The sequence below is a fragment of the Hippoglossus hippoglossus genome, chromosome 14 (assembly GCF_009819705.1).
Source record: "Hippoglossus hippoglossus isolate fHipHip1 chromosome 14, fHipHip1.pri, whole genome shotgun sequence".
Classification (NCBI taxonomy): Eukaryota; Metazoa; Chordata; class Actinopteri; order Pleuronectiformes; family Pleuronectidae; genus Hippoglossus; species Hippoglossus hippoglossus.
The window spans coordinates 2,153,475-2,166,692 of NC_047164.1; the positions used below are offsets into that span (position 1 = coordinate 2,153,475).

The 13,218-nt window shown below is 40.4% G+C and overlaps 1 protein-coding gene and 1 pseudogene across 2 annotated transcripts in view; one reads left to right on the forward strand and one right to left on the reverse strand.

The window, feature by feature from the left end:
• LOC117774925 (major histocompatibility complex class I-related gene protein-like) overlaps positions 1-7,407 on the reverse strand; it is a 15,424-nt gene extending 8,017 nt beyond the window's left edge. For both annotated transcript variants that reach the window (XR_004616136.1, XM_034607636.1), the window contains exons 1-2: positions 7,249-7,407; positions 5,053-5,313 (exon numbers count right to left, since the gene is read on the reverse strand). Coding sequence is in view for 1 of the 2 variants with exons in the window: in XM_034607636.1 (XP_034463527.1) it covers positions 5,053-5,313; positions 7,249-7,303 (316 nt within the window). In the remaining variant the exon portion in view is untranslated. The remainder of the gene's footprint in view (positions 1-5,052; positions 5,314-7,248) is intronic.
• A 3,593-nt stretch (positions 7,408-11,000) lies between these two features.
• Positions 11,001-13,218, forward strand: LOC117774796 (annotated as a pseudogene).

Genomic DNA, 13,218 nt, shown 5'->3' on the forward strand with positions numbered 1-13,218 from the left:
ATTTAAGAAACATCACAAAACATTTGAGATTTTTACTTGATAAAAAAAATTCTGATCATTTAAAAATATATTGATCACAAGTTTGATTAATTAGTAAATATTTTGGATCAAATCTAATTAATGAAAATGTTTGTGAGTGTGTGCGAGTGTGTGTTTAAATGTGAGTGTGTGTGTGTGTTTAAATGTGTGAGTGTGTGTGTGTGTGTATATCATTGTATGTGTGTTTATGTGTGTGTGTTTGTGAGTGTGAGAGTGTGTGTCTGAATGTGTGTTTTTTTGTTTGTGTGTGTGAATATGAGTGTGTGTGAGTGTGTTAATGTGTAAGTGTGATTGTGTGTGTGAATGTGTGTGTGTGTGTGTTTGCGTACGTTTATGTGTGTGGGTGTGATTTTGTGTAAATGTGATTGTGTGTGCGTGTTTGTGTGAGTGTGCGTGTGATTGTGTGTGCATGTTTATGTGTGTGAGTGTGATTGTGTGCGTGTGTCTGAATGTGATTGTGTGTGCACGTTTGTGTGAGTGCGATTTTGTGTGTGCGTGATTGTGTGTGCATGTTTTGATGTGTTAGCGTAATTGTGTCTGTGAGAGAGAGTGTGTGTATGTTTTAACATATGTTATGTATGTCTGTGTGTTTGTGTGTGCTTATGTTTGTGAGTGTGATTGCCTTTGTTTGAGTGTGCGTGTGCGTTTAAATAAGCAAGAGTGATTGTGTGTGTGTGTGTGTGTGTATGTTTATGTGTGTGAGTGTGATTGTGTGTGTGTGTGTGTTAATGTGCAAGGGTGATTGTGTGTGTGTGTGATTGTGTGTGCGTTTGTGTGAGTGTGTGCGTGTTTATGTGTGTGAGTGTGACTGTGTGTGCGCGTTTGTGTGTGCATGTTTTGGTGTGTGAGTGTGATTGTGTGTTATTTTGTGCGTGCTTGTGATTGTGTGTGTATGTTTATGTGTGTGCTATTTTGTGTGTGCGTGATTGTGTGCATGTTTGTGATTGTGTGTGCATGTTTTGATGTGTTAGCGTAATTGTGTCTGTGAGAGAGAGTGTGTGTATGTTTTGGTGTGTGTGTGTGTGTGTGTGTCTGTTTGTTTGTGTGTGCTTATGTTTGTGAGTGTGATTGCCTTTGTTTGAGTGTGCGTGTGTGTTTTAATGTGAGTGTGTGTGTGTGTGTGTGTTTAAATGTGTGAGTGTGTGTGTGTGTGTGTTTAAATGTGAGTGTGTGTGTGTGTGTGTTTAAATGTGTGAGTGTGTGTGTGTGTGTGTTTAAATGTGTGAGTGTGTGTGTGTGTGTGTGTGTTTAAATGTGTGAGTGTGTGTGTGTGTGTGTGTTTAAATGTGTGTGTGTGTGTTTAAATGTGTGAGTGTGTGTGTGTTTAAATGTGTGAGTGTGATTGTGTGTGTGTTTAAATGTGTGAGTGTGTGTGTGTGTGTGTGTTTAAATGTGTGATTGTGTGTGTGTGTGTGTATATCATTGTATGTGTGTTTATGTGTGTGAGTGAGATTGTATGTGTATGTTTGAGTGTGTGTGTTTGTGAGTGTGAGAGTGTGTGTCTGAATGTGTGTTTTTTTGTTTGTGTGTGAATATGATTGTGTGTGAGTGTGTTAATGTGTATGTGTGATTGTGTGTGTGAATGTGTGTGTGTGTGTGTTTGCGTACGTTTATGTGTGTGTGGGTGTGATTTTGTGTAAATGTGATTGTGTGTGTGTTTATGTGTGTGTGTGTGATTGCGTGTGCGTGTTTGTGTGAGTGTGCGTGTGATTGTGTGTGCATGTTTATGTGTGTGAGTGTGATTGTATGCGCGTGTCTGAATGTGATTGTGTGTGCACGTTTGTGTGAGTGCGATTTTGTGTGTGCGTGATTGTGTGCATGTTTGTGATTGTGTGTGCATGTTTTGATGTGTTAGCGTAATTGTGTCTGTGAGAGAGAGTGTGTGTATGTTTTGGTGTGTGTGTGTCTGTGTGTGCTTATGTTTGTGAGTGTGATTGTGTTTGTGTGTGTGTGTGTTAATGTGCAAGGGTGATTGTGTGTGTGTGTGTGATTGTGTGTGTGCGTTTGTGTGAGTGTGTGCGTGTTTATGTGTGTGAGTGTGACTGTGTGTGCGCGTTTGTGTGTGCATGTTTTGGTGTGTGAGTGTGATTGTGTGTTATTTTGTGCGTGCTTGTGATTGTGTGTGTATGTTTATGTGTGTGCTATTTTGTGTGTGCGTGATTGTGTGCATGTTTGTGATTGTGTGTGCATGTTTTGATGTGTTAGCGTAATTGTGTCTGTGAGAGAGAGTGTGTGTATGTTTTGGTGTGTGTGTGTGTGTGTCTGTTTGTTTGTGTGTGCTTATGTTTGTGAGTGTGATTGCCTTTGTTTGAGTGTGAGTGTGTGTGTGTTTATGTGAGTGAGTGTGATTGTGTGTGTGTGATTGTGTGCGTGTGTGTGTGTGTTAATGTGCAAGGGTGATTGTGTGTGTGCGTTTGTGTGAGTGTGTGCGTGTTTAAATGTGTGAGTGTGTGTTTAAATGTGTGATTGTGTGTGTGTGTGTGTATATCATTGTATGTGTGTTTATGTGTGTGAGTGAGATTGTATATGTATGTTTGAGTGTGTGTGTTTGTGAGTGTGAATGTGTGTCTGAATGTGTGTTTTTTTGTTTGTGTGTGTGAATATGATTGTGTGTGAGTGTGTTAATGTGTATGTGTGATTGTGTGTGTGAATGTGTGTGTGTGTGTGTTTGCGTACGTTTATGTGTGTGGGTGTGATTTTGTGTAAATGTGATTGTGTGTGTGTTTATGTGTGTGTGTGTGATTGTGTGTGCGTGTTTGTGTGAGTGTGCGTGTGATTGTGTGTGCATGTTTATGTGTGTGTGTGTGATTGTGTGTGCGTGTTTGTGTGAGTGTGCGTGTGATTGTGTGTGCACATTTGTGTGAGTGCGATTTTGTGTGTGCGTGATTGTGTGCATGTTTGTGATTGTGTGTGCATGTTTTGATGTGTTAGCGTAATTGTGTCTGTGAGAGAGAGTGTGTGTATGTTTTGGTGTGTGTGTGTCTGTGTGTGTGTGTGTGCTTATGTTTGTGAGTGTGATTGCCTTTGTTTGAGTGTGCGTGTGCGTGTGTGTTTAAATAAACAAGAGTGATTGTGTGTGTGTGTGTGTATGTTTATGTGTGTGAGTGTGATTGTGTTTGTGTGTGTGAGTGTGATTGTGTGTGTGTGTGTGTTAATGTGCAAGGGTGATTGTGTGTGTGTGTGTGATTGTGTGTGTGCGTTTGTGTGAGTGTGTGCGTGTTTATGTGTGTGAGTGTGACTGTGTGTGCGCGTTTGTGTGTGCATGTTTTGGTGTGTGAGTGTGATTGTGTGTTATTTTGTGCGTGCTTGTGATTGTGTGTGTATGTTTATGTGTGTGCTATTTTGTGTGTGCGTGATTGTGTGCATGTTTGTGATTGTGTGTGCATGTTTTGATGTGTTAGCGTAATTGTGTCTGTGAGAGAGAGTGTGTGTATGTTTTGGTGTGTGTGTGTGTGTGTCTGTTTGTTTGTGTGTGTGTGTGTGTTAATGTGCAAGGGTGATTGTGTGTGTGTGTGTGATTGTGTGTGTGCGTTTGTGTGAGTGTGTGCGTGTTTATGTGTGTGAGTGTGACTGTGTGTGCGCGTTTGTGTGAGTGTGCGTGTGATTGTGTGTGCATGTTTTGGTGTGTGAGTGTGATTGTGTGTTATTTTGTGCGTGCTTGTGATTGTGTGTGTATGTTTATGTGTGTGCTATTTTGTGTGTGCGTGATTGTGTGCATGTTTGTGATTGTGTGTGCATGTTTTGATGTGTTAGCGTAATTGTGTCTGTGAGAGAGTGTGTGTATGTTTTGGTGTGTGTGTGTGTGTGTGTGTGTGTGTCTGTTTGTTTGTGTGTGCTTATGTTTGTGAGTGTGATTGCCTTTGTTTGAGTGTGCGTGTGTGTTTTAATAAGCAAGGGTGATTGTGTGTGTGTGTTTATGTGTGTGAGTGTGATTGTGTGTGTGTGATTGTGTGCGTGTGTGTGTTAATGTGCAAGGGTGATTGTGTGTGTGCGTTTGTGTGAGTGTGTGCGTGTTTATGTGTGTGAGTGTGACTGTGTGTGCGCGTTTGTGTGAGTGTGCATGTTTTGGTGTGTGAGTGTGATTGTGTGTGTATGTGTGTTGTGTGAGTGTGTGCATGTGTGTGAATGTGTGCATGTGTTTATGTGTGTGAGTGAGATTGTATATGTGTGTGTGTGTGTGTGTGTGTAAAGGTGTGAGTGTGTGTGTTTGTGAGCGTGTGAGAGTGTGTGTCTGAATGTGTGTTTTTGTGTTTGTGTGTGTGAATATGATTGTGTGTGAGTGTGTTAATGTGTAAGTGTGATTGTGTGTGTGAATGTGTTTGTGTACGTTTATGTGTGTGTGGGTGTGATTGTGTGTAAATGTGATTGTGTGTGTGTTTATGTGTGTGGGTGTGATTGTGTGTGCGCGTTTGTGTGAGTGTAAGTGTGATTGTGTGTGCATGTTTTGGTGTGTGAGTGTGATTGTGTTATTTTGTGCGTGCTTGTGATTGTGTGTGTATGTTTATGTGTGTGCGTGATTGTGTGCATGTTTGTGATTGTGTGTGCATGTTTTGATGTGTTAGCGTAATTGTGTCTGTGAGAGAGAGTGTGTGTATGTTTTGGTGTGTGTGTGTGTGTCTGTTTGTTTGTGTGTGCTTATGTTTGTGAGTGTGATTGCCTTTGTTTGAGTGTGCGTGTGTGTTTTAATAAGCAAGGGTGATTGTGTGTGTGTGTGTTTATGTGTGTGAGTGTGATTGTGTGCGTGTGTGTGTGATTGTGTGTGTGCGTTTGTGTGAGTGTGTGCGTGTTTATGTGTGTGAGTGTGAGTGTGAGAGAGTGTGTGATTGTGTGTGTGCGTTTGTTTGAGTGTGTGCGTGTTTATGTGTGTGAGTGTGACTGTGTGTGTATGTGTGTGTGTGTGTGTTTATGTGTGTGAGTGTAAGTGTGTGCATGTGTGAGAGTGTGAGAGTGTGAGAGAGAGTGTGTGTATGTGTGTGTGTTGTGTTATTATTAGAGAGTGAAATGTAAACAAACCTCCAGTTTGGTTGAAGCGTTCCTTTAAGGTTTCCATGTTGACTTTGTACCACTGCTGTTCACCCAAATAAATCTGAGTGTTCCTCTCCCAGTACTTTGCATCATTTGCGTTTAACATCCAGTCCTGTTTGGGTTCTGCTTTCTTTGTGTTGCTGTCATAGTGAATCATCTGAACGTCATCAACCAAACCAACACCCACATACTCTGGAAAGTTTGGGACTTGAGAGGACGCAGTGTCGAAATACTTCAGAGAGTGAATCCCTGCAAGAAAAAGTTCAAGTCATGACTTTAGTTTTCAGACTGTTTTATAAATCACTGAGAGTCAAGAAGACATGAAGCACATTCAAGACAACTTCAGCTGTTGTGAGGTAAACAAACACAAAAACACATTCATAGAGAAAACGTCTGCTCCAGAGTCCAGACTCTCTTTACTTTGAATATTCTGCTACGTCTTAAAAATGGATTCAATGTAACGACTCAAATGTTTCATATTAGAAAATCATATTTTCTACTGCAGAGTATTTAATGTGAAGTGAAACTACTTCAATTTCCAGTTAGTCGATGAGACTTTTATTCTTAAAGTCCTCAAATAGTTGGGTTCTCTCTCTTTATATATCAATATATATTAATCCATATATACACATATACATTTATACTGGACCCAGTTAACAAAACAAAGTGGGACATTGTTACAGGAAGGGCTTGACTATTTTTTAAATGTATAGACTCAGAAAATATTTGACAACAATAACAACACGACAACATGTTCATTAGGTTGTCAACAACATTTCTGATTCAGATCCATCGACTGAAAATAATTCATCTGTACGTTTGGCTCTGATTCCTAAGATGTCAAAGTCAAATACTTATGACAAAGACATGTAATTGAGACTTGATGTTTAAATGTTAAACATAAGCTTCATTATAAATAACTATAAATCTGATAATGCGTCCAAACAGAACTTGAATTAAGAAAATAAAATGTATGTTTGTTTTTTTAAAGAAGATGTGATAAATGCACTTATTCTTTGTTTATTGTGTAAAAATACACTTGGTGCATGTGAGCAAACATAAAGGCTGATACCTTCATATCTGTGACAGACTCACATCAAGCAGTCCGGCTTCAGTGCAGATGTTATCACATTAGAAAGTATGAACAGACATCTGTCATGTATTCATCATGGAGGCAGCCTCGTCCTGATTCTCTGTCTCCCTGCTTCTTTTCACTGACATCATTTACATCAGAGATGAATTTGTGTTTTGTGTTAGTAACAATGTGTGTTGATTGTATTGGAGGAGGAGGTCCCATTGATAACAGATCATTACTTAGTAATATCTCATGTCAGTGATGTTACTCACGGTCTTTATCAGACTAAATGATGTTGAACATTGTACCAACAAAGCAGGAAGCTGTTTGTCCTCAGCAGCTTCCTGTTACTATGGAAACAGCGCCATCTACTGACTACAATAACAAACTGAAACCTGAGTCGTCGCCTTATTTGTCAGTTTTCACAGTTTAGATGAATAACTGAGGTGTTTGAGTCGCTGGGAGATGAATCATAAATAATTTAAATAATGTTAAAATATATATATGTACATCAATAACAGTCTTGATTCATATCAACAGACTGAACCTGTTATTTCTTCACAACTTTTTATAAACCAACATGAAACATGAGACACGTCATGAATAACTAAGTCTGAAATAATAAAGTTCATAATGTGCACAAGACAAGAAACTCTTTGTTTCATCGCTGAGTTTAAACGTGGCTTCGTTTTTCACTGTTTCCTGATTCATCGGAGTCTGTTGGACTCTTTCGCTTCAGAATCGCTGCGTCATTTCGTCCAGAACCAGCTCGGACCGTGTCGATCTTAATGGTTCTGACCAGAGTAAGAAGTCAAATAACGGTCAGGATCCAAAGAAAGAAAAGTCCCTGTTCAGTTGATCTTTTCAGAAATAGAATATAATCTTTCGTTCTCACATGAGATCGATGACATTCACTAACATGAACTTTTAAATCATGTCTTTGAAACGTTATTAAACTTCTACAAATCTGCAACGAAGGAACCAAACATCAAACATTACAATAGACCTCAAATCATTTTAGTGTCTTTTAGAAACATGGAGCATTTTTACTTTCACTTCAAATCGACCAAACACAATCAAATAAAGTAGAAACGTGGACTTTAACTCACGTGCCGTCGCGCTGTGTGCTCCTGCCAGGAGAAGCAGGGACAGTACAGTGAACATGGTGAGCGGTGGTGTATTCCTCTTTGCTGGGCTGAAGGTAGATGAGCTCTTTTCTCCACAGAGAGACGGACTGAGGAGACAAGAGACGAAAACAAGGGGAGACGAGGACAAACTGTGGGGCGGGGACATCCTCTGAGCCAATGGGAATTTAGGATCAGCCTGTACGTCACTTAAAACTGGGTGAAACTCAGACACTGAGGTTGTAGAAGGAAAAGTGAAAGTAACGAACTGCGTAGTGTTATAACTTCACACCCTGTAGAGTCGAATAATATATGTTTAAGATCATTTATACGTAGTGCAACACATTTGTAAGATAATGTGTTTATTGTATTATTGTATTTGTAGGATATTGTACTTGTAGGATAATGTATTAGTCAGATATTGTACTTGTATGATAATGTATTTGTAGGATATTGTACTTGTATGATAATGTATTTGTAGGATATTTTACTTGTAGGATAATGTACTTGTATGATAATGTATTTGTAGGATATTGTACTTGTAGGATAATGTACTTGTATGATAATGCATTTGTAGGATATTGTACTTGTAGGATAATGTATTCGTCAGATATTGTACTTGTATGATAATGTATTTGTAGGATAATGTACTTGTATGATAATGTATTTGTAGGATATTGTACTTGTAGGATAATGTATAATCAGATATTGTACTTGTATGATAATGTATTTGTAGGATATTGTACTTGTAGGATAATGTATTAGTCAGATATTGTACTTGTATGATAATGTACTAGTAGGATATTGTACTTGTATGATAATGTATTTGTAGGATAATGTACTTGTATGATAATGTATTTGTAGGATATTGTACTTGTAGGATAATGTACTTGTATGATAATGTATTTGTAGGATATTGTACTTGTATGATAATGTATTTGTAGGATATTGTATTTGTAGGATATTGTACTTGTAGGATAATGTACTTGTATGATAATGTATTTGTAGGATATTGTACTTGTATGATAATGCATTTGTAGGATATTGTACTTGTAGGATAATGTATTTGTAGGATATTGTACTTGTAGGATAATATATTTTTAAGATCATTTATACGTAGTGCAACACATTTGTAAGATAATCTGTTTATAGGATTATTGTACTTGTAGGATCATGTATTTGTACCAGTGCAGTTTCTGTCTACATCTTTCTACACATTTATTTTTCCAGATTCATACGAGGTCACCATGACCTTTACTTTTGACCTCTGAAATCGAACCAGTTCATCTCAAGTTGAAGAAATTCCCTCCCAGAGGTCAGAGGTCACATTCAAGAGGCCAAAAACATATTTTGTGAGTCCAGGTGAACTTCACCTTTGACCTTTGACCACCAAAACTAACCAGTTCGTCCAGAATCCAAATTTGTACCAAATTTTAAGAAACTCCCTCAAGGAATCCCAGATATATCTCAAGTCATGAGTATGGGACGGACGGACAGACAACCTGAAAACAAGCCCCCCCCACAGAGGCAAACAACTAACTAACACAGATGAGCCCCATTGTTAAGACAGACAATATAATAACACAAGATAGTGAACGTGAAGCCATATTTTACGTCTGTTTCACTCACAAGATAAATAATAAAACCAAAGCAGCAAGAGAACACAAGCATCAGATCAGACTCAGTTCTGTTGTGTTGCTGAAAACTGCTCAGACGAGAGAAATTTGACTCTTCTGTTGATGTTTGAACAGCTGATGTCGTGTTTCATTTCTGTTTCACTCTCGACTTTCTGTCCACCAAGCACTTTGTAAAATGTCGCATCATTCGTGTTCCACTGAATCGATGTTTGACACCGAGGCTTGGTTGACGAAGGCTCATCCCACACTCGACCATAAGAGTTCACCGAGACAGTTAAACAAATATACTGTGAGGTAGTGATGTCCACTCATTGAGAACCTGGGCTCTGTCCCACTTTAAAGGTCCCAACACACACCTGAGGGGTCGTGTGTGAGAGGATGAAAGAAACAACGAAGTTCTCCTGCTCATTCTAAATGTTTTCTCTTCTCCAATCATTTCTTTTAGAGGAACATTGGATCATTACACCAGATTGAGCCTTGAACAGGTGTTTAAGGGAAATAATGTAAGTTTAAAGAGAGACGACTAATCTTAAGTGGCCCAAACCAGACTTGATGTGTTGTTTTATATATACAGTATATTATATGATATTTTGATTTTGGATAAGGTTTTACTGAAGGTTTAGTTTAAAGGTAGGACTGAAGGTTTTGAGTATGTCTCCAGAAAATCAATGTAAGTCCATATAATGTCCTCTGAAATCCTGGAGGAGGACAGTGTTTATATGTGTGTGTGTGTGTGTACGGGTTAGATCTCTTGTTCAGTTCTCACAGTGCCACAGCGCCCCCACCAGGCACAAACAGCACATGCCTGTTTCTGGTAAACCCCATGACTGTTTGCTTTTCTTTGGTTATATGACGCTGAGTCTTGATGCTTGATCTGAGGCCGGATCACACTGATGGTTTCATTTGTCTCTTTCAGGACACTGAGGCTTCTTGTCCTCCTCGTTTGTCCACATTCCTCTGGTGTCCAACAGAATACTTCCTGCACAAACACAATCAAAGGTAAACAGTGATCAAGTAATCATGTAACACACACACACACACACACACACACACACACACACACACACACATACACACACACAAAATACAGATAAAGTGTGGACATTCACTTAAAAGTGACAAGACACTGCATCGTATAAAGGAAAATATGTGATGCAATAATCTCATACAGAATATTTGCATGTTAAAAGTATATGTAAACATGGGCTGTGAACTTTTTGATGCAGCAATGGTGACTCATCACACCCAGATAAAACCAAAAGCTTATTCAAGACCAACTCGTGTTTGTGTTTCTCGTGTCCTTGTGTGACCTCTGTCCAGATTCTCCTCCGGAAAACCGGCAGAGAATTAATAATAATAATGACAATATTGTTTTTAAAGGGGGGACATCAAAAGAAAACCTAAATACACATTTATTAGTAGCAATTAAGTAATTCATACATAAATTCGTATTTAGGTTAATGAATGAATCTAATCCATTTAGAACAAACAGACAGTTTCAGTTTATTGTAATACAGTAAAACGTGTGTGTGTGTGAGTCATATATGAGCCGAATTTAGCATAAAGACACAGTCACTTTGTCAAATATCTTATTTAATTTATTTGGCCCATGTGAGATCACTTCTTTAAACTTTTAGTATATTTCTGAATGGAGTTTGGTTTGAAGCGTGCAGTGGCGTTGTGCACCCCGCCCTCTCGTGGTGGAAAATGTTATTACACCAAGCTAGAAAACGAAAGTGCAGAGTGAACAAAAAAACTACTACTACTACTACTACTACTAATAATAATAATAATAATAATAATAATAATAATAATAATAATAATAATATTGTTGTTGTTGTTGTTACCTGGAGTTAATCAGAGTTTTACTGTAATTTTTAACAGCCATATTTTAATGTTTTCCCAGAAGACATTATGTATAATTCATTTTCATTTTTCATTTCCTATGACACTGAAACTGCAACAGACTTATTAGTGAATGTAACTATAGCAGGTTTTGTGTTTCACTGGTAAATACAGGGGGACTGATGGAGTATCTCCACCACTGATTACACATTAATACGGGCTATAATATCAGCATTGTGTAATCTTGTTAAACTCATGTTTAACACTTTATTTATATTATTTCTCTGTCATTTTCTTGTTAAATTGTCTAAAGCCTGCAGCAGCAGCAGCAGCAGGTGTCCGGCGGTGGAGTGCTGGTTAGTACAGGACCATGTGGGTCGAGGAGGAGCGACGAGGAGCGTCTGTCCTGCTTTATATCAGGACAGACGCAAACAGCCGAGATGCAGCGTCAGAACAGATTCCCTCCGACATCAACCCGGACAGAGTCTTCTTTATCACAGGTGAGCTCAGAATGAGACTGACGGGACCTTGCTGCCGCGGCTCATCCCCCGATATCTACTACGCAGTCTCTGGCTCCAAATGCACAAGATGGCAGCGTTCGTATTCAGGATGTTTTGGCTTCATTTCTGGACGTTTGGAGAAAGTGGAGACGCGTCGTCCGTCTTCAACTACAGTCCATGGTTACATGTTAACTTTCTGATTCTGTCCTCAGACCCGGCTGCCACGCTCTGCCACCAGTCCCTCGGCCCCCCCACCAGAGGCTCGCTGCAGAAGGCCCAGTGTGAGATCAGCCCCTTCCTGCATCAGCCCTCCACACTCAAATGGGTTGCTCCACTCACAGTCACTGGCTTCAGCCCCGTGTACCTGCAAGCTGATTGGTTCTCGGCTGCGCTACTGGGGCTCAACAAACAGCTGGTCATTTCCAGCATCATGCGGTCTCCCACGGCAACCAAAGGGCCAAATGGTAACACTGAGGAAAATGTGTATCATACCTGAGTCGTATGTGGTAGTTTGAATCTCTCCCTCCTCACTGTCTGTTTCCTCAGTGATCCTCAGTGTCAGCAGTAAAACCGTCTCAGTGCAGGCCCGGCTCGGGAAGCCAGTGCTGCTGGACTGTGGTTTCTGGGTCGATCCTTCCTCGCCTCTGTCCGGGTCGGGTTTCGCCGTCGAGTGGCGTTACCAGTTCAGAGGCAAAGGACGACTGGTTCTGGCTTACGACGGCAAGACAGACCGTGTGGCTGACACCCAGGAGGAAGGGGCCACACTGGACTTTGAGGGTTTGCACCAGAAAGGAAATGCATCCCTGATCCTGCAGGAGACGAAAGTGCGTCACTCCGGGACGTATATTTGCACCGTGCATCTGCCGTACCTTCAGGCTCAGGTGGCGGTGGAGCTTGTGATTGTAGGTGAGGGAAAAGATTATGTTCTCACCCCTGTTGTTTGTTATTTGGTTTTTATTTATTTTTTGTAAACAAGATCGCACAAAAACAACGGAACAGATTTTCAGTCAATTTGGTGGAAGGATGTGGTTTGAGTCCGGGAAGAATCATCTCTGTCCACTCGAACATTTTGGCTTTCAATCAGTATTAATCTCCATCTATACTCACATGCATGAAAACGCAGCTCTATCGACCCCCCCCCCCCCCCCCCCCCCCCCCCGTACGCTGGGTGCCTGGAAATTGTCCCAGATTGCACAGCATTCGCTTTCAAACCACACTGAAATACACAAGTTATAGAATCTGCACCAGCTCTGTAATAAACGTGATTTCATTGGGAACAAGAGTAAAATGATTAACTTTCTCTTTTTTGTTTTCAGAACCTCCATCCCTCTCCATCCACCCCTCCCCTCTGCCCCTCGCTGTTCCTAGACAGACTTTGGTTGTCCAGTGTGAAGCGTCCGGCTTCGCCCCGCTCTCCCTGGAGCTGAGCTGGGAGTTTAAAGGCGCAGATGGGAAGTCCAGACCTCTGGAATCAGCCAGCGTAACGGGCCACAGGCAGGCGTGGGATGGCACCTACGGCCAGAGTGCCCGGCTGGAGCTCGACACCTCTAACCTGGGCACGGGGGGGGGGGGGCTCACACAGGAGGCACACGACGGGCCAGCACGTCCCTCAGTGTCATCGGTAATGTGGAAGAATTAGGTTTTGTTCATATAAGATACGGGTAAAGTATGAAATAAAAGCAAAGACTCGAAGTAATGTTGAGGTAAAACTGATGTTCACCCTTTTCATTTCATCTTTGAGAGAAATAGCTTTTTATCGGGGATACGATCGTTTTAACTTGTTTGCTACATGTGACATGAAATGTTAAAGATTAAATGAATACTTTTCATCCTGATTGACAATAAAGAAGCAAATCTGATATGAGAGAATCCATTAAGGCTTGAATTGTGTCTTCTTCTCTTTTACAGGATTCGGTTCTCCGTCTATTGAGGACTCGATGGCGATGGTTGGTGTTGCGTCCTTAGCATCTTAA